This window comes from Nelusetta ayraudi, unplaced genomic scaffold, assembly GCF_046127955.1.
Source record: "Nelusetta ayraudi isolate G7.1 ecotype Tasmania unplaced genomic scaffold, CSIRO-AGI_Nayr_v1 ptg000075l, whole genome shotgun sequence".
NCBI lineage: Eukaryota > Metazoa > Chordata > Actinopteri > Tetraodontiformes > Monacanthidae > Nelusetta > Nelusetta ayraudi.
The window spans coordinates 1,559,109-1,578,512 of NW_027466125.1; the positions used below are offsets into that span (position 1 = coordinate 1,559,109).

Consider the following 19,404-nt stretch of genomic DNA (forward strand, 5'->3'; position numbering starts at 1 on the left):
CCGCGCCACAGGATGAATGCAATCCAGTTCAATTATATTGTAGAAATGGGTTGAAAGTTCGGAGCCTGACAATATTTTAGAGTAAAAAAAACACGGCCAGTTTAGTCAAATAAACTTTTTTTTCTCTCAGCAGGCAGTATGAGTTTATTTCAACCCAATGAAAAGCCTTTTGGGGAGATAAAGGTGCATTTCAGTTTTTTTTCCATACGCAGATATTAAAAACATTGGGTGGCAGCAGGAGCAGCATTAAGGTCAGACAGACGATACGGTGATTGATATAGTGAGTCATATTCTATTGAAAGACTTCTAAACCAGCATTTCTCAACTGGTGGGTCATGACCCAAAAGTGGGTCACGGGGGTGTTTTGATTGGGTCACAGCTATGTGAGCAGTTTTGTTTTAAATAAAAGGGATTTTAAAATATATGTATTCATCGAGAAAACATTTGGCATTTACTTTGCAGGACACACAATTCAAATGATGATTATGACTGGATGAAGGCATTCTGTATTGTTGCACCTTTTTTCTATTTTCGTGGAATAAATTTGAGTGCTGTGACTTGAACTGAAAAAAAAAGTAAAGCGCTTTGGGTGCCTTGAAAAGCACTATATAAATCCAATACATTATTACTATTATTATTATTATTATTATTATTATTATTATTATTATTATTATTGTTATTATTACTAATAAACTGTGTGTGTGTGTGTGTGTGTGTGTGTGTGTGTGTGTGTGTGTGTGTGTGGAGTTTTTGTTGTTGTGTTTTTACAATATATACATGCAGCAAATGTCATTGTAGTAAATAGGGGCGAGCACTAAATGGAAAATGATACCTCTTCTTTAGTGTTAACTTAAAAATCATTTATAATAAAAACAGCAAGGGCAACAGTGTCCCGGGGAACTTTTGATGAAAAATCTGAACTCTCGACTGTTTGTGGGACATATCTGGTCACGTCAAAGTCCCTGAGTGAAGCCATGAGGCAGCTATCCATATCTCCAGATGGAGGTGACTGATGCTCAAGAGAACATCCTCCACACACCTTCAACTCTTGTCAGCTTGAGTGCCGCGTGTCACTGTGACCCGTTTTTTCTTTCTTCCCCATGACATTGCACGGAACAACCCCAGATCAGAGCTTGCGCACGCAAATGCACACTGACACTTATTCACACATGCACATATCCGTTGACATGCAGTGTCACCCTGACGGAGGAGGAAACCTCTGTCTGCCGAGGGAATGTACCCCCCCGCCCCCGCCCAGCCGCCTTTTCTACCAAACGTGTGACAAGAGACGGACCAGCACTCATCACATTCATGACATTCCTTTTGATTGGCGACCTTATCTAAATGTAAATAGGTAAATACTGCACTGACTTGCCCGGTTATGCGCCAGTGAGAAGGAGGCGCAGGTGATCTTGCGCATCCTTCACAGCATGTGTTGCTTTTAATTCTTTAACAAACTCAAATCAATGCTTTAAATGTAAGATCAGGCTCACATTCCTGTGACTGTCTGTGTGCTGAGCTCACAGGAAGACCAGGGGAATAGGATTAATAAAGGTGAGAATAATTAAGGTTAAAAAGATAAGCAAGTAAAATGATCTCTTGCTGTTGGGGAAGACGAACAGAGAAAATGTTCACAGTTTCACACAGCTCTTCCAGTTTAAGTCACAAATAATTGATGTTCATGTGTCTGCCTCGCGCAAACAAAATTAAACATTTAACTGATTGCATTTTTGAACTGTTGGTGGTTCAACTTTTCATGTTGTGATAATCACCTCCCGGCTATTGTGTGTAAACAGGAAAAGCGGTATGAATGTTTTTGTCATTTTAGAGGAATAAATATTAGCACTACGTCCGGGCTTTCTCAAAAATGTTTACACGTGTTTGCAGTTTTCACTCATCTTGTTTAGCAGCACGTGTCCCAACATTCACAGTGCTTTTATCTTTGATTCAGTCTCTGAGAACCTCCCACTAAAGGGCTGTAGCAGAATGTTTCAGCGGAGTAAGTGAGAGTTCTGGATCTGAAGCTTCTTAATGTTCCACTTTAATCAATGTTCTCATCAGGTAGTGATCACGTCCATCATTGTCATGCTGAACTAACCTTGCCAAGCGGTTTCACACAAGGAGAGTTCGACCAGGCACCTCAGGTTGGTGCTGACTGTAAAAAATACTATCTCTCAACACTGTAGTGATGGACATATACTGTCACTAATACATTTAACATTTTACAATCATGTCTGAATGCCTTTAACACTGCCATATGTTTGTTGCTGTTTGTTTGCTGCAATGAACATGCTGATGTGCTGTGTGCACACACAACCTCCATGTCTGAGATGCAAGTCCTATGACAAAAACACAAACCATTTGTGCATCTATGTGGAAATACATGACTTTCAACTCCACCCGTTTGCGTGTGCGTGTTTCAATTTTTTCTTGCGACCTCAGAGAGCTGCCAGTTGTTTGGCCAGCTGGCTGGCTCTCCGTCTGTCTGTCGCTGAAGGAGCCAAAGCTGTAAACTCTCCCGATCGATACTCGTTTGGAGGATTTGTCTTTATCCACCGCAGTCAGCAGAGCCGCATCCAGGGTGCATTAGAAACGCGCTATTGTGTCAGTACATTTGTGTGTCTGTCTTCAAGATCCGCTCAGTGAGTAAACCTGTGTGTGTGTGTGTGTGTGTGTGTGTGTGTGTGTGTGTGTGTGTGTGTGTGTGGGTAGGTACTGTTGGGTTGCTGATATCAAGGTTGTGCCCACATGCACTGTGCACTGGCGGCCGCTCGGCTCACACATGCAGCTCTCTTGGCGGTGGCTAAAGACACAGCATCAGTCTTTTTTGCACCTCCCCCTTGCTTTCATTACACTCTCAACGTTATTACTTACACACACGCCAGCATCAGCATATTGATTTATCTCCTCCACTGCAAGCTTTCATTTAATATGCTAACGCACACACACACGCACACGTACGCACACACACATGTAGCTGCACCCTAATGTCAGCACTTAGACGTGCACAGTTATATGCCCACCGTGCACATTAACACACTTACTTGCAGCATCACAGGAGACCGCCCACCCAACAACCCACCCACCCAAACACACCAAAACACAAGCTTTTAGTTTTTGTTTCCCCGCCCCCCGCCGCCACATCAGGGACTCTCCTGGTTCCCGACACGCTGCAGCCATCAGCGGCCGCACAGATGTCACTTAGCTGCAGACGCACCTCTTCATTTCTCCATCCATCGGCCCGGCGTCTCGTGGGACATTGAGGAGCGACAGCACATGGAGATGTGTGTGTGTGTGTGTGTGGCAGCAGGACGGGGGTGGGGGTGGGGGGTAAGCTAGGTTAATGAATTAGTAATTAGGATTGACGTTGCGTCTGCATGTGGGTATCCCCCCTAAAACACACACACACACACACACACACACACACACACTCTTTCTGGTCATCTGTGTACCCTTTGTCATCGTAGCTCCCCCACCCCCCCTCCACACACACACACACACCAATCGCGCCACCACCTCCTCCTTTGTCTTCCCCCCTCCTCCTCTACCTGTCTTGCCTTGCCTTTCGGCCTCGCCTCTGTAACCTTCTCCTCCCCTTGTCTTCAATCACACCGAGTTCTTTTTGTTCTGCCCCCTCCTCTCTGCTCCTGTTGTTTTTATGCATCTCTCTCTCTCCCTCTCTATCTCTTCCCTTCTTCTCCTCCTCTTTTCATCTCGTTCGAGTCGCCCCCTTCTTCTCGTCTCCCCCTTGATGTGCCATTGATCACTTGCAGACGCCCCGATGGGAAGCTCCCGGCGCATGGCAACATTATAGAAAGGCCGGAATTACGTCTGTAATTAACATGAATTCCAATTCAAGATTTGGACCTAAAAAAATAAATAAACTGGAGTTGAGGCGACGCACAGGCGTGGCTCGGGCCCTGCGACTCTTCTCTGTTGGGTCTGTGACCTTGAGGTGAGCCACAGACATTGAAAGCATTAAGTTGTACTTTCTGAATGCGATAGAAACATCTCATAACTTCTTTTGGTTCGATGCAGCTCCAGCACGGTGAGTGGGAGTGAGAGGTGGGCGGGGGGGGCAGGTTGAAAGGAGACTGAGGTGGGTGATGGGTGATGGTGGGCATCTCAGTGGAAGTAATGTGCATTGTGCCTCGCCGACACACCCTAATTTATGTATGAGCGATGTTTTGAGTATGACGGCAGATAGAACAAACTGTCTTATACACGTCAAAAGAAAATGTTTAAAGTTTGGGTTTGGAGCTGCTCTTATAATCCCACGCAAGCACGTTGATGCCGCGAGCAAAGACTCAGCAGACGCCAGCCAGGTGCTCCGGGAACCTTTTGCTCTTTCTCTCTACTGAATCTGTAATGCCCCCCAAAAAAGAAGGCTCGTGTAATATTAAAGTTCCCATTTTGTTCACATTCTCAGATATTTTTCTTCCCCTCTCAAAAAGAGACAAATCTTGAGACAAACAACACATTTAGAATGGATGCTTTGTTATACAGGTTCTGAAGATTTGGAGGGTGAAGGAAAAACAGGGCAGACGCCAGGCAACCTCAGAGGCACAGAACAAATATCTGACTGTGGGTGTTGTCACTAACCTGGGAGAAAATTGTAGGGCATTTCACAGTATCAGTGCCCCCCTGTGACATCACGCACAAATGCGTTCTGCAGTGGGATGAGCAAAAAAAAAAGAGAGTGAAGGGTTGGGTTTTTGTATTTGTGGGGAGTTCACTGGCAGGGTAGAGGCGCCGTGTTATGCTTAGAAAACAAACAATGGTAGCATTCATTGTGCATAATATCACAAATGAATCTCAGCTGATCTCGTCTGACAGATGACGACTGGTAGTGAGAGAACGTGCTAGCGCAAGCTGCTGAGTGGCGCACGCCTGCCGTTGGTCTGGTAATAATGCCCCTTGTTCTTTGGCAAGAGGAGAGTAGACACACCCTAATGGTGAATATATGACAGCAGATAAATACTTTTGGTAACATTGATAAAACCTCTGCTAAAGGCCAAAAACATTGAGCAATAAGTACCCTTTTTGATCAGCACCCTTTTTGTGTCTATGAGACAAAGCTGGACCCCAGACGCCCATGCATGGAGGCCTATGGAATATAGAAATTGCACTACGGAAAAGAGCATAACAAATGTAATGTAATATTTTATTGTCCAAATTTGTTTTTCTATTAACCAGCTAAACTCTGAGAGCCATTCATCTGTGCACTGCAGCCCACATCACTGTCTTCTTTGCAGTGGCTTAATGAGTGGTATTCCTCCCTCCAGTGGGCTGTAATTACAGTACCGCCACAAAAGAAGTAGAGTCAGTTTCCTCTGGAATGGCGAGCGCCTCTCAACACGAGGGTCTGACTCAGACTAAATAGCACCGTGACGTGTCCCGTAAGTGATGATTGTCGACTCTGGTCGGAGTTGCTGTCAAGGTCTTTGTTTTGCGGACAAGAAGTTACCAAACGGTTATCAATGAAAAGCACGTGGAAGCTTTTAATGAGAGGTTCTGGTGGTCAGTGGTAACCAACCAACCAATCCTGCCTCTTTCAGCCCATCAGCCCAATGTGGGCTGAACAAGGCAGGGTTTTGAGTGTAATGACTAGATATGGGAAATGTGTTTTTCTAAATAATTGCTTTGGTTATGCTGCTATCCTGGCTATTAGCTTTAACAAATAAAAACGAACCATGACCCTCATCCTTCAAAAACCACCATTGGAGAGTAACAGTCTGAGATTGAATGTCAGACACATGCTGCTGTTGCAATGCAATGGTAGAAAAAAAAAACAAAACATCTGAACCTCTCTGATGCCAAGTAAATCTGATTTCCCCATCATTTAATGGGGGGATGACGAAACATTTCCACAATGAAATTCAGACAAAAAAAAAAAAATCTAAGCTGCAGTTGGAAATGACCTAATTTGATTGTTATTTCAAATCATCTGTTTTTCCAGCCCATTTCGGCAGAGTATTGACTGTTTCATAGGTCGTGTTCCCCCCCTTGAAGACAACAAATTCCTCTCCAAACCAAAGTGCAGCATTGGCCACTGCTACAGTACATGTGGATGACAGCTGCAGGCTGTTTAGACCTTGGACAGCATTATTTGACTCTCTGTAAATCATCTGCGAGGAACTTATGGTCTGGCCAATGTCCCTTAACAACCCGTCGTGGTCTTCTCTCGGTCTGTGTTCTAAAAGGGGGATAAATATCAAATTTATTAACCTTAAACCCCGCTTTTTTATGACGGAAGCTGTTTGTTTCGCTCAAAGGTCTTGACTTATGTGATGTTCTCACTGTATGACGTCGTGTGTGTGTGTGTGTGTGTGTGTGTGTGTGTATGTCACAGTAAGGACTTCTGTCAACGCAACGTTGCCGTCGCTAATCCTGGTAGCAGGGACAGGCAGATATCAACAGGGACCGGCCAGGAACGGGAGCACATACTTTCTCCGACGCAACTGAGAGGACAAGGAGGAGGGGGAGAAGGAGGAGGACTCCCCCGCTCATCCATCCATCCGTCCATCCATCCATTCATTCACCGGTGCTCTCACTAGTCGGTCCCCGTCGCTGCCCCCGGACCTCCCGGGCTCCCCTGCCAGCCAGCCGGCCAGCCTGAGCGAGAGAGAGGCGGGAAGCGCGAGACGACGCTAAGCGAGGACGCCCGCGAAAAACGGACACACACACACACACACACACACACACACACACACACACACACACACACACACACACGAGGGCGGTGGGCAGCTGGGAAGAAGGACGCCGCTGAGCGGTGGAGGAGGAGTAGGAGTAGGAGGAGGAGAAAAGAGGAGCCGTCTGTCAGCGTCCGTCCCCGGTGTGGATGTAGAGACACGCACCGAGAGGGAGGAAACCGAGGACCGGGGAACCGAGAAACTGGTCTCCGCCGCCGCAACACACGTTTTGCCCCTGTGAGTATAAGACATATTAGCACCTTTTTTCCTTTTTAAGTTTAAACGTGTGATCATTTTAAGGCAATGCAAATGCGCTTCAGGACACGGTTATAGTCAGAGTTGGTGTTATGGCGTTGCACATGCTTTCGGTTTATTATTGGCTCCAGCGGCAGAAGCATTTCCGACGGCTGACTGAAGGTTGCGCGTCCTGTTTTTCCTGTAAGTCTTTGGCCAGAAAAAAAAAAAAAAAACCAAAACCCAAACGTACACACAGCCTCGTCGCTGCGACAGGCTTCTGGACGGCAGTGTGAGTATGTGTGTGTGTGTGTGTGTGTGTGTGTGTGTGTGTGTGTGTGTGTGTGTGTGTGTGTAGATAATATAGGCTGAGAGATATTCACGGAGCCGTGGGCCGTGGGATTTTTTACGGAGGTGTGTGTGGTTATTCATCAGTCTCTCTTTACGATGCGGACAAAAAGGAGGATTTTTGTTTTACTCTGACGTTGAAAATGCGACCGAGGTCTATTACGGAGCTGAGCTGCGAGACGCCGGGCGGCCCTCAGCCGAGCTGGAACCGTGTCTCCCAGCCATCCTGTTGTCATGGTTACTGGCTCGAGGAGGCTGGGGGAACAGGACTGTCTCTCGCTCTCTCTCCCTCTATGGCTCGCGCTGCTCGCGCACGCGCTGCACGCGCGCACGCGCAACAGACAATAAGCCTCGTCTATCCGGTGTTTGTTGATGTCTTTTAAAGCACATTGGAAGACACTTTGGAGAGAGAACCAGGCAGGCAGTGACCCCATTCTGCATTTTTTTTTTACAAAAGGATTTTGTCTGCCACTGCAATACAGTGGAAGCCTTTACATTGAAACTGAACACACTCAAAATCCTTGATGTAGTAGTACCACAGGTGCCAAATAATCATTTTCAGAAACATTGTCTTCTTTTTTTGTTCGGAGTTGAACTCAGCATCTGGTCTAGACGTCCTCGGGATGTGGGTGGCTTCTTCAGAACAGGTGTTTCATAGCAGCTTCATTTTTTTTTCCTTTCCAAAAAGCAAAGTCGGTGTTAATTATAGACATTTGCATGTCTAGTCGAAAGCCATTGTAATTTATTCCCCCCAATACAACTGTGGGCTGTGTGTGTGTGTGTGTGTGTGTGTGTGTGTGTGTGTGTGTGTGTGTGTGTGTGTGTGTAGCTCTCTCGTGGTGTCATGGTGAACTTAAGGGGTCAGACAACAGCAGCTAAGGATCTTCTCTGTCTCTTCCTCTTCTGATTGTCTCTTATTTCTTTTAGCTACTTTGTCTGCAAAATTATTGAGCAGGACTATCATATATATAAAAGAACATTTAACATAATTTGTTTTGAGTGTTTTCTGAGAACTTGTCTATTACACTTAAATTCCAAAAGTTGAAAAACACATGCAAAATGGGTGTAGGCCACACGTGTGTTTGTGCCTGTGTGTCTCCACAATAAGGATTGGATTTGCATGACAATGTCCAAGTGCCATGGGGCCCGAAACAAAAACAAGACGAATCACCACATTAACTCTTGCCCATGGATTATCAGCGAAAGCATTTGCAGTGGCAAAATGTGAGTGGATGGTTGACCTTGACGACGCAGAAGTGACATATTGGGGTGATATGAGCGAGCTGGCTGACGTTTACGCTCCAGTTGGCTGGTGTGGCTCGTCGGAAGCTCTGCTGGTGTTACTAGTCAAAGGCAGACAAGGCAGGCTTGGAAAGCACCCTGGAACACATCCAGCTCTTTATTTTCCTGCTTTGCTATTCCAGGCAAACAAGTAGGAAGTGACATTTCTGCCTCCCTGGCTGCGTCTTGTGCTTTTGGCATAACAGCATTCTTAAAAGGTGACTCTACCCTTGAAGTGTGCTCGCGGAGGCTGCAGTGCCAGCCTGCTTATTATGAACAGGGTCAGTGGGTCATTTGTAGTATGAGACTGCAGTGTTTTTTTCCCCTTAACCCACCACCACCCCAAGCTCATCTGTGATAGACAGAGGAAAAGAGGAGGAGGGGAGAGGAGCTTCTCCCCCTCTCTCCTTAGTATTCAGATGTGATTATCCTCCATCAGTGTTCCGCTCAAAGCTTTATAAATTAATTTTGATTTGCAATTAGCTCTTTATGAAAAGTATTTAGAGAGATGTCCTGGCAATTATGGTTTGAATACTTATTACTTTTGGGTTTCATTACCCCTCATCTTCCATAAATTCCTCTTTTATAATAATAATAATAATAATAATGATAATAATAATAAAAAAAAATAATAAATATTATAATTATAATTATAATTATAATTATAAAAATAGATTGACAATATTTGTTTACATGATCTGTGGTTAACGTCTTATTGATCACTATAACAGCATAATTGATTAAATGGCCATCCAGTGTCCTTTTAATTATGTACAGTTTGCTTGAGTGCTTTCTGATATAATTGATGACATTTAAGAAGATGAGACCATTAGCTTGATGCCAATGACTACACTGAGGCACCGACTGGCAGTAGTTTGTACCTTTTATGAATAAATCCCTCTAGAATGCACTACAAGCCACAGAAAAAGAACAACGCAAGGGTTGCTTCTCTGTCGTTTCAAATGCCGCAATAGAGACATAATGAGGGCAGACAAGTTAAGAGTGGTCAAATGGCCTGTTCCACCACTCACAGTCTGTAACACGAGTACCCACAGGCAGCTAATGTAGAGCTTGCCAATAGCGTTCCATGATAGATCGGGAGATTATGGTTTTCAGGAGCTTATCAGGATTTGTGCTCTATAATGTCGAGGCTGTGATTTAAGCTCCTCCCATTTCTATGCTGCAAGGTGTGACAACGTGTCCCCAGAAATGAGAAAACTCTCTCTCCCTTTTTTGTGGTTTATTGTCCTGCCACTCATTCACTGAGTTCCCAGGGAACCCAGGGTGATTCTCTATCCCGTGCACTGTTTTGTATTCAGCCAGTGTCACAGCTGGCTCTGGTGCACGTGAGTGCAGCGTGTGCTCAAAGGAGAGCTGTTTACATTCCATATGTAGCAGCCAGGTAACTATTTGACCTGTGAAAAGACTCTTGGCAATCATTTATATATACAGTATATACATACATATATAGATGGATTTTCAAAGCTTTAAAGCTTAAACTGCACTGGTGTTTCATGTAACCTTTACAACCAGACAAATGGTGGTAGCTTCACACGAGGTTGGCAAAATTGTGAGGGGATATGCATCATTATAGCTAGCTGCTTTCCATACTTCTCAAGCAGTCTCTGCCCATTTCACCATTTTGCTATGCAACAATGAAAAGGAAACAGAACCACAACAAAGAAATGTTGCACAACACTAATTTGTCAAAAAATAGTGCACCATAAAATAAACTGCACTGAAGTGTTTTGCAAGTATGTTGTTCTGTGTGCGTGAGAACTAACAGATGCATAAGTGACCTAGATTGTGACTATGAAGCTTTTCAGATGAAAAAATGATGGATTTCTTTTGTTGTTGCTCGTATTGCTCTGGTTTTCCTTCTGTGTGCTTACATATTTTCTTTGTCCCCCTAAAACTGGTGACTTGTCCAGTGTAAAAGGTGCGCAGGCACCACGCCTTTGCCCCAGGGCAACTGGGATCGGCTCCAGACCCCTGGTGATCCTGAGTGCAGGATAAGTGGTGGCCAAAAAAATAATCTGATAATAGTTCACAGATGAAGCACAATCACGTTGAACTTTAACACAAGGCTAAAGGTGTTCTCCCTATTGATTGCAACCTCAGTGCTGTCTCTTTGCCATTTGTCTCTGCATGCAGACCACTCAGGCTTATCAGTCTCAGATCCACACACAACAATATGGGAATGATTGACTGATTGCAGAAAGAAAAAAAACAACAACCCAGAGCCACAGTCCAGTTATTCAGTGCAGTGAGTGAATATCTATTGAGTGTGTGCACATGACTGAGTGAGATACTAAGGGCTAAAGACAAATAACCATATGAAAGCATGAACGATGGAGGAGAGGTGTTCAATTGCAAATTGGCCTTCTGACCGGCGTCGTCCTCCCTGGGTGGGTTGGTTTATTGAGCTGGCTCGCCGTGGTTGGTTAATGTTTTGTTCATATGACTGACGGGTGGCTTGACTGCAATTAAAGGACACTGATAAGTCCTAAGAGGGCCTGCCAGCCGTTCCGCTGACAAAAGTGAGATTCCAACCCCCCTCTTTGATAGCCATTTTATAGAGAGGCACACATGCACAACCTTTATATCATCTGCTGCTATCCGTCAAGCCTTCGTCTGCTGCTTCCTCAGCAGACGGACTCACAGGGCCACCTTCATCTGCACTCCTTCGCTTAGTAAAAAAAATGCGAAGCTGAGACGGCGAGGGAGAGCGCTGTCAGACAGTGAGGTAGAGCACGAAGCATAATCAGGAGCAGACCAAGTGAACAGCGTGGGCAAAAAAAATAAAACCCCAAAAACGGGGCACTGGAGACGGGGGAGAGAGAGAATTCCCACTCTGCTTGTCTGCTTTTGTAACTGTTAACTGTTTCCATTTGTGCAGACACGTCCCTGTTTGAGGGTGTGTTCACTTTAGAGCATTTTGATGCGTGCAAAAAACATACACACGCACACACGCACACACACACACACACACACACACACACACACACACACACACACACACACACACACACACAGACACATACACACACATACATACATACATACAAACACATATTTATTATAGCTTGGACAAATCTATTATTCTTAAAAGAAGGTTAAACGCTCCAAGCCAGGAAATTCTTCAGTTTTATTTACAGTTACAAACTGCCTGGTAACTACGAGACTGTAAAGACTTTCTGTTATCTTTCCCTTCAAAAGAAGAAGGACTGAGCCAATCAGTGAACATTTAAATCGTTTTTTGAGTGATCTGGTAAGAGCCAAAAATATCATTTGCTGCTGTTTTTTTTTAAAAGGAGGACTCATTGCTAATGTTGCATGTGATTGGCAATAGTGAGGCTCTAAAATAAGATAACTGTAGCCATTAGATGGGATTTAAATAAGAGTGCAATTTGCTTCCGCTCTCTCAATTCTGCTTAATTTGCATCATCTTTTCCCGCTCTGATGAAACATGCAGTCAGCCTGCTGTGTCCTCGTGCTCAAGGGCAACAAGCCAAAGCACTTTCAACATCACAGAAACAAATTTGGCTAAAAAGCGTCCCTGGCTCAAAATCTCTCCTCCACGACGCTGCTTATGACATTAAAACAAAACAGGGAAGCAGATATTTCCCCTGAGAAAAGCCCTCGGGGTTTTGTTTGCAGTGTAGGGTATATTTAATTCAGCCTAAGTAGGTCTTAGCTGCATTTGCATACCATCAGAAAAGCTCGGGATCACAGTCAAGATTTCACAGCATTTTTGCTGCGAGTCCCCTGGCGCAGATGATTCAGCAGAGCAGAACTCTGCTGTGGTCTGCATCTGCTCGACAGGACTGTTTCCTGGCTGCTCTCGTGGCCACATCACAATCCAAAGATCCTTGACAGCTTGTGCTCAGTAAAAATGTGCGTCATTAAAATGCTTTATTGCGAAATCCCTAACAACTCATTATGCTTTGTTTTTTAACAACAGGGACGTATTTTACAGGCAGATATTGCTATTTTGTTTTGTTGAGTCATTGCAGAATTTAAATGTTATGTTTGGAGCTACGGCACCACATCCATGTTTTATAATACATCCTTGTTATGGAATGCACTGCAACTTTAAGACCTACTGAAAATGCTGTGTAATGGGGGTTTTGCAGGATGGTTGAACGAGACTGACTGGTTTTTATTAACTCTATAATGCATTAATTTAAAACAAAAAAGACACCCAGTTTGTGTGAAAAGATGTCACAGTACATCCACACAGTACATCCACAGTAACGTCCTACTATAGGAACCAGGGATTAGCAGAGCTGCTCATAGGTCTTTGTCCTGAACCTCAGCGAGGACATTGTGCACCTGAGCCTTTGCAGCCAGCGGCGAGAGAGAGAGAGAAAGCGAGAGAGAAAGAGAGAGAGAGAGAGAGCGAGAGAGAGAGAGAGAGAGAGAGAGAGAGAGAGAGAGAGACAAACAGTATCAGTGGAAATGTTCAAATCTCAGGTTGCCATCGTACATTTACACCAAGCGCAGTCTCTGCATGTATGGAAACATTATTCATCTGTGAAATGTGACCGTAGAGTGAGCAGATAAGGCGGCAGGATCCTTCTGTCAGGGATGTGTTGAGCTCTGTCCGTGTCTGCCTGCCTGCCTGCCTGCCTGCCTGCGCTACCTCTTTATCCACCTCTGCCTGCTTTCACTTCTGTTTTCGGAAGTGGAACCTTCAGTGGACAAAATCTGCTGTGCGATAGGAGCCAATTATTGTTTGATTTGCCGTGCCCACTTGTACCAGTTAGCACTGTTAGCGGTTAGCGACTTTGAATTCAGTTGTGCATGATAAAAGAAATATGGTTGGTTTAAAATATGCTAATATAAAAACTCTGCACACACACACACACACTGAGAGAGTATGTAGTCCTTCATTTCTCCCATTTTCTCTTGTCTCTTTCATATTGTCACACTGCAGAAGGTCCTTTCCGGATCACTGATCGGCATTTTACATTTCCCTTTATCTGGCTGAAGTGGACGTCCTCCCCCTGCCTCAGCAAAGAGCACCATGACCCAGGAGGGGCAGGCTCTGCCCTCTCCCACCCCACCCGAGAACCCAGCGGAGCCCAGCGCAGCTGCGGCCACCACTGACCCACCCGCGGAGACGCACCGCCACTCACAGGCGGATACACAACTCGTGGCCGGGGCGAGTGAAGACCTCGAGGAGCCCAAACAACATCAAGAAGAAGAGAGCCGAGAGGGGGAGGAGGAGGAGGCACACAGGGAAGGGGAGCGGAGGGGAAGTGATGAAGGAGGAGAGGGTGATGTGGAAGAGAAGAAGCTGGACAGCGCTAGTGGGGAGAACCAGCAGACGGAGGTACGGGTGGAGGGGGAGAGCGAAGAGACGAGGGGGGGCGGATGTGCTGACGTGGTGGTAATATCCACCTCCACGGGGGAGGAGGCAGCGCATGAAGAGGTGGAGAAGATGGAAGGAGAAGAAGAGGAGGAGGGGAAGGATAATGAAGAGAGGCATCCACCTGCAGAGGACCCCCAGCAGGCTGAGCGGTGGGTCCACTATATCATCTTCATTTACTGCTGCTGCCTTTAAGATGTACGATGCTTTTAGAGGATGAGTGTTAATATGATGACTACAACTCACGACCTTTGGTGTCAATGCATGGTGTAAAATTTCCCTTGCCAAATCTCAATTCAGTTTTTTCCTTTTCCTCTTAATAAAAAAAAGACATTAATAAATAGACATTAATAAAAAAAAAAGGAGGGTTAAGGTTTTTTATTAATAGTATAAAAATACATATATATGTCAATATATAACAAAAACAAAACAAAATGCAATGCATTGCAAACAATGGTAGTAAAATAAATAAAAATGACAATGTCCATCTTTGTCTGCAAAAGCAGGCCGTCGAGTGCCCTTCAAGCCCACAGGTGGCAATATAGCCTTGAAGCATTAAAAACACAATGGCCAAACAGATGCCTGATTTTAAGAAAAAGAAAATTGCGAAGTTCTGATCCCTGGAATTTAAGATCATTACAATGCAACAAAGTCCCATCTGTCACGTTTCTTCCTCAACATCATTGGAAGTCAGTCGCAGAAGTGGAATCACAAGCTCATTCATGTCTCAGGTGAGCTGCTGTTTCCAGTAATGATCAACTCTCATCATGATAGCCTATCAGACACAGATTCCTCAAGGCTAGACAGAGTGTGAGTTCAGGTAATATCACTTATCCCCCACATGATGGATATTTTTAAATTGTAAATTGTTTGTTTTTTTCGTTTCCACGTAATTGGCCAATTTGGCATTTAACAAAATGAAGTGGCCCAAGCCTCCAAGAAATAGCTTTAGGGAAAAAAAAGAGAGAGAAAAAAGTGCTGTTTCCTAGAAGGATCCTGCACAGCAAATGATTTAAAAACAACAATTACACTAATTAGCCAACATTTTGATGTGATAAATCTGTAGGTAATTAAAATCCATACCAAACATAATTAAATGACCTTTTCAGGGAGATTGTTCCAGGTATCAGCAATAGAAGGAATCAAACTGTTTTGCCTCATTTCTCAAGCAAATTAGTTTGATGGCCTTTCACTGCCTCTCAGCAGTGCGTCGCTATATTCATATTCTCTGTCATGAAAGGGGTGAAATAGATGAACTTTGACAGCCCGGGGGTGATTCGCCTCCAGCTATTCATGAAGAAAGTCGATTGGACAGGTTTCTTTTTAACCATCAGCTGTCAGTGTGGCGATTGAAGATGACATATTCCGTATCCCAGATCGATTCTGAGTGGCTGCTTTGAGTGATTGCAGTCAAAATAACCACACAAAAAACTCTCCATATTTCAGGTGTCTGGAGAAGGTAATGTTTTCACTTTCCTCTTCTCTTATTTATCCGTTCTGACGCAGACTGGCGAACGGAATCGGTGGGAACGACGAGGCCGTTGAGGAGGACGAAGGAGGAGAACAGTCAGCGAATCAGGCACACTTGGACACTTTCAGCTCCAACTTTGAGACGAGCGTGGAGCAGGCCGACACGGAGGTGGAGGAAGAGGAGGACGAGCTGCAGAAAGAGAGCGGCGGTGGTGGGGAGAACCAGGACAGTTTCAGCTCAGCGTTTGAGCAGATTGTAGAGCAGGTTGATGGCCCAGAGGATGTGGAGGAGGAAGAGGAGGAGGAGGAGGGAGGGGAGAAGGAGAAGAGCAGGGTAGTGGACAACAAAGACGGCTTCAGCTCGACGTTTGAACGCATCGTGGAGTCGGCGCTGCTGAGGGGCGGTACCTGCTACAGCAGCCTGGACTCCCTGGACGTGCTGTCCCTCACAGACGAAACAGACAGCTGCGTCAGCTTCGAGGCGCCACTGACGCCTCTCATCCAACAGAGGGCACTGTTGCAGGGTCCGGAACTTTTAGAACCTGAGCTGGCCACTGTTGTGGAGCAAGAGGGGGCCGAGGCTGGACACGACGCCCCGGGTGAGGGTCTCATGGCCAGGGAGGGCTGTGTCTCTGGGGCCGGAGCAGTGGCCGCTGGAGTCGAAGGAGGAAGCCCGCTGAGGACCACCATCCCTGGGAGCAGGTCCGAGTTCGTGCTGAGCCAGCCCGGGCGCTGGGCCATCCCTAATGGATACCATACAGACTCACAGGGAGCCGTGGACGGCGGTGGAGCCATGACCACTTCCCTCAGGTAGGACCAGTGTTGGACCGCTCTGGGAAATACATTTGAGACACATTTGCACAAGATAAATTAGAGGGGTTTTTTCTTTGCAAAAAAAAAGGGCCTGATTTCTTTGCTTTCATCTGCATTTGAGGGGTTTTAATGGTTAAACTGGGGCTTTGCTCCATGTGAAGTGTTTTCAATTTACAGTGGCACCAAGTGGCAAAATATGACTTAATATGAAACTCCACTGTTACTTCACTTGATGAATTTTCTATCCAGACAGAAATTGTTGATAGATTGCATATTGATTAGTAGTTCTCTCAATAGGTTATTTTACCAGCAAAAAATGGAAAGTGTAAATGAGATTCCATTATTCACTCAGGCTGTTGTCTGAAATATAGATTTGCTTGCTTTTTTTAAAAATAAAAAAAACCCAATAATAATAATTTGAGACCTTTAAAAAAATAACATTCATTTGAAACAGCCTTTAGCAATATCATGACTATTTTTCTTGTCAACATTTAATAACCTGAGCCTAAATGCATCAATGCAACCATATTTTATCTTCTGTAAAAAAAGAATCTATTTTTTTTTTTACATTTCCTCGAAATGTTGCAGATTGTTTGGATTCTTTCATATGGAAGAACAGCATGGACATGTTTAGAATTAGCAATGGCACAAATTTCACAGGGTGGTGCAGGTTCGGCTCCTGTGCTTGGAGCCTTTGCATGGTGTCCTCTCTACTGTGTCTGCATGGGTACTCCTCTTCCTCCCACAATGCCATGACATGCACATTAGGGTAATTGACTAACTCTAAATTTACAGTAGCTGTGAATGTGCTTTGTCTCTCTGCGTGAGGGCGGGGCGGCTGGGATCCTGGACACGTGGCTACTTTATCACAGGGGCCACCACAGAGACACAAATTTACTGTTGCCAATTAACCTTCATGTGTTTGAAGGTCGAGCACCTGGAGGGAGCCGAAGCAAGCGCATGGAAAACGTGCAAACTCCATCTGTGAACATGAGACATGCGTTAAGAAAAAAAGACAACTGCTCTGATACATTAAGTGACAAACGCTTTTCATCAGAGATTGAATAATTAAGTGACATTCTATCTAGCGTGTGTCCTTTTGTTGAAAGTGATACTGTCTTTGGCCCTATATGTACTTAGTTACTGTATATGCTTTGACCTTGGCTCAACCAGCAGGTGGTGGTGTCAGGGTGAGCGCTGGCTTTAGATGCACAAAGGGAGGAGGGTGAAGATCTTTTTCTTCAGAATGGAATTTCACGTCGAGGCCTTAAATTATGTTTAATGTTTTTTTATTTTTATCAACATGAGGCATTGAATAATGCAAATGAATTCACAAATAACTAAAAATGATGCTTTGTAGATGGAGTCAGTAGGTCCTTCTGCAGCAGGATTGTGGTTTCTGACACGCAGCGGTTCATCAACCTGGTCGTAACGTGGACGGGGATGTGTCTGTTGTGTTTGCTCAAGTCAACGTGTTCACCTGTGAGAGGGAAACCTCAGCAACAGCAGCAGCAGTGGCCGATTCCGAAAGGGTTTTATACTTGACAAACGATACAGTCGAGGATGGAAAAGGAGGACGTTTAAGAGTGGCACTGTGCATTCATCGGGAAGATAAATTTAAAGAGGGATTTAAGATAAGGGTGCCTGTCAGCGCAGTGGATAACTGACTGAGGCTGCAGCAGGATCCTCACACAGTTGATATGTATGACAATGTTGACATTTCATACTCTTTACACTCTTCCATCATTTGACAAAGACGCCTATGAATTGCTGAAACGCAACACCAGCTGACACGACAGCAGAGGACAGTGGAGGAGCGCTTGGTCTGGTTCACCAGGCCTCAGTCGCTCTGCAGCCACTCACTCTCCCATGTAGCTGCACAGACCAGACCTCAGAACATCATCATCATCATCATCTCACCTCCGCTGCCAGCAGTGGTGTTCAGACTCCCGGGGCGTCCGCGGCCACAGCCAAGAGTTCTCGATGCCAGCTCACCCCCCCACCCCCCCCCCCCCACCCCCTCGTCCACATTCTCCCTCTCCCCATTTACAGATGTTGTCCTTAAAGCACAGCCGTGCTTCCTGACCACCAGCGCCAAGCTGAATGAGCTATTGTTTATGTCATGACATCATCGTCTCCAGCTTCCCTCTGCCCAGCAGGGTTGTTCAGAGTGAATGTGTGAGTAAGTGAGCAATAATTGCTCGATGGTAGCAGCTTGCCAGACGTCGGAGCACTTAAAGTCTAGAGTGGCTGCATCTGCTCGTCAATCCTAAAGGGATAGTCTAGTCTGTACTTCCCTCCCAGTGACTCGTTTATCCTAAACTAGATGTCCTTGATGGTCATTTAACTCTTTTTTCCTTCAGTTTACATGAAAAGGAGAAACACTGCACACATTAGTATTCCGACTGCAGCTCACAGTAATGGCAAAAGCCATTATTTAGAATCCCAAATCATGGTGGAGACTGTTTGTTTTGTTGCATTATTCTCCAGAGCGGAGGGGTGGGGGTGATGGGGGGGGGGGGGTGCATATATATTTTTTTTTAAACAAATTTGCTTTTCTAATTGAATTCTAACATGGATAGAAATGCTAATCGCAACAATACCAAAGGACATCTATGCACAGAAATCACATTCGCTGGTTCTGTGCTTCCTTTGTTTTCTGCAGCCCGCAAACAACCCCCCCACCCCACCCGCACCCCACCCGCACCCCCCGCCTCCGACTTCATTTCTTCTTACTTTGTTGACCAACCAACCTTCATCTTCATATTCCCCCCTTCTTCCATTACCCCTGCTGCGTGCTCATGCTGCTGCTTATTACCGTTCATTCCCCTATTTTTCTTTTTTTTTTTCCACCCCTCAGTGTGTATCCACAGAACTGGCACAGTTTCACATATGGCCAGCCAGTCTCTCTTTTTCACTGCTGCACGGAGCAGCTGGAAAGCAAGCGATGAAACGTGGCAAGTTAATCAGCCAAACACAGTTGAATCAGTCAAACATTTGGACGCTTCGCGGCTCACTGAGAGCACGCTCTGGCGTGTTGTCCAGATTTTCTGTCGTTTAAAAAAAAAAAAAGAATGTTTTGCCCGTCACACTTTGAAGGAGTTTAACATTTTTGGTGTAATCGACTGCAATGTCGCAGTGTTTTTACGCCTTCTGTAAAAACACTGCGTGTTTCATTCTGTAAACAGA

The 19,404-nt window shown here is 45.2% G+C and overlaps 1 protein-coding gene and 1 long non-coding RNA gene across 3 annotated transcripts in view; one reads left to right on the forward strand and one right to left on the reverse strand.

Annotated features, from left to right (window-relative positions):
- The first annotated feature begins 6,216 nt into the window (after positions 1-6,216).
- psd2 (pleckstrin and Sec7 domain containing 2) overlaps positions 6,217-19,404 on the forward strand; it is a 34,039-nt gene continuing 20,851 nt past the window's right edge. Inside the window, exons 1-3 of one of the 2 annotated variants that reach the window (XM_076043342.1) lie at positions 6,217-6,932; positions 13,554-14,084; positions 15,439-16,212. In XM_076043342.1, coding sequence (XP_075899457.1) covers positions 13,588-14,084; positions 15,439-16,212 — 1,271 coding nt within the window. In that variant the 5' untranslated portion in view covers positions 6,217-6,932; positions 13,554-13,587. Of the gene's footprint in view, positions 6,933-13,497; positions 14,085-15,438; positions 16,213-19,404 lie in introns of both variants that reach the window. The other variant, XM_076043343.1, reaches the window with a different exon arrangement.
- Positions 14,296-18,871, reverse strand: LOC142899648 (uncharacterized). The gene is made up of 2 exons (XR_012928794.1): positions 17,128-18,871; positions 14,296-16,234 (listed from the first exon to the last, which is right to left on the reverse strand). It is a non-coding gene; the product is annotated as an uncharacterized LOC142899648 (long non-coding RNA).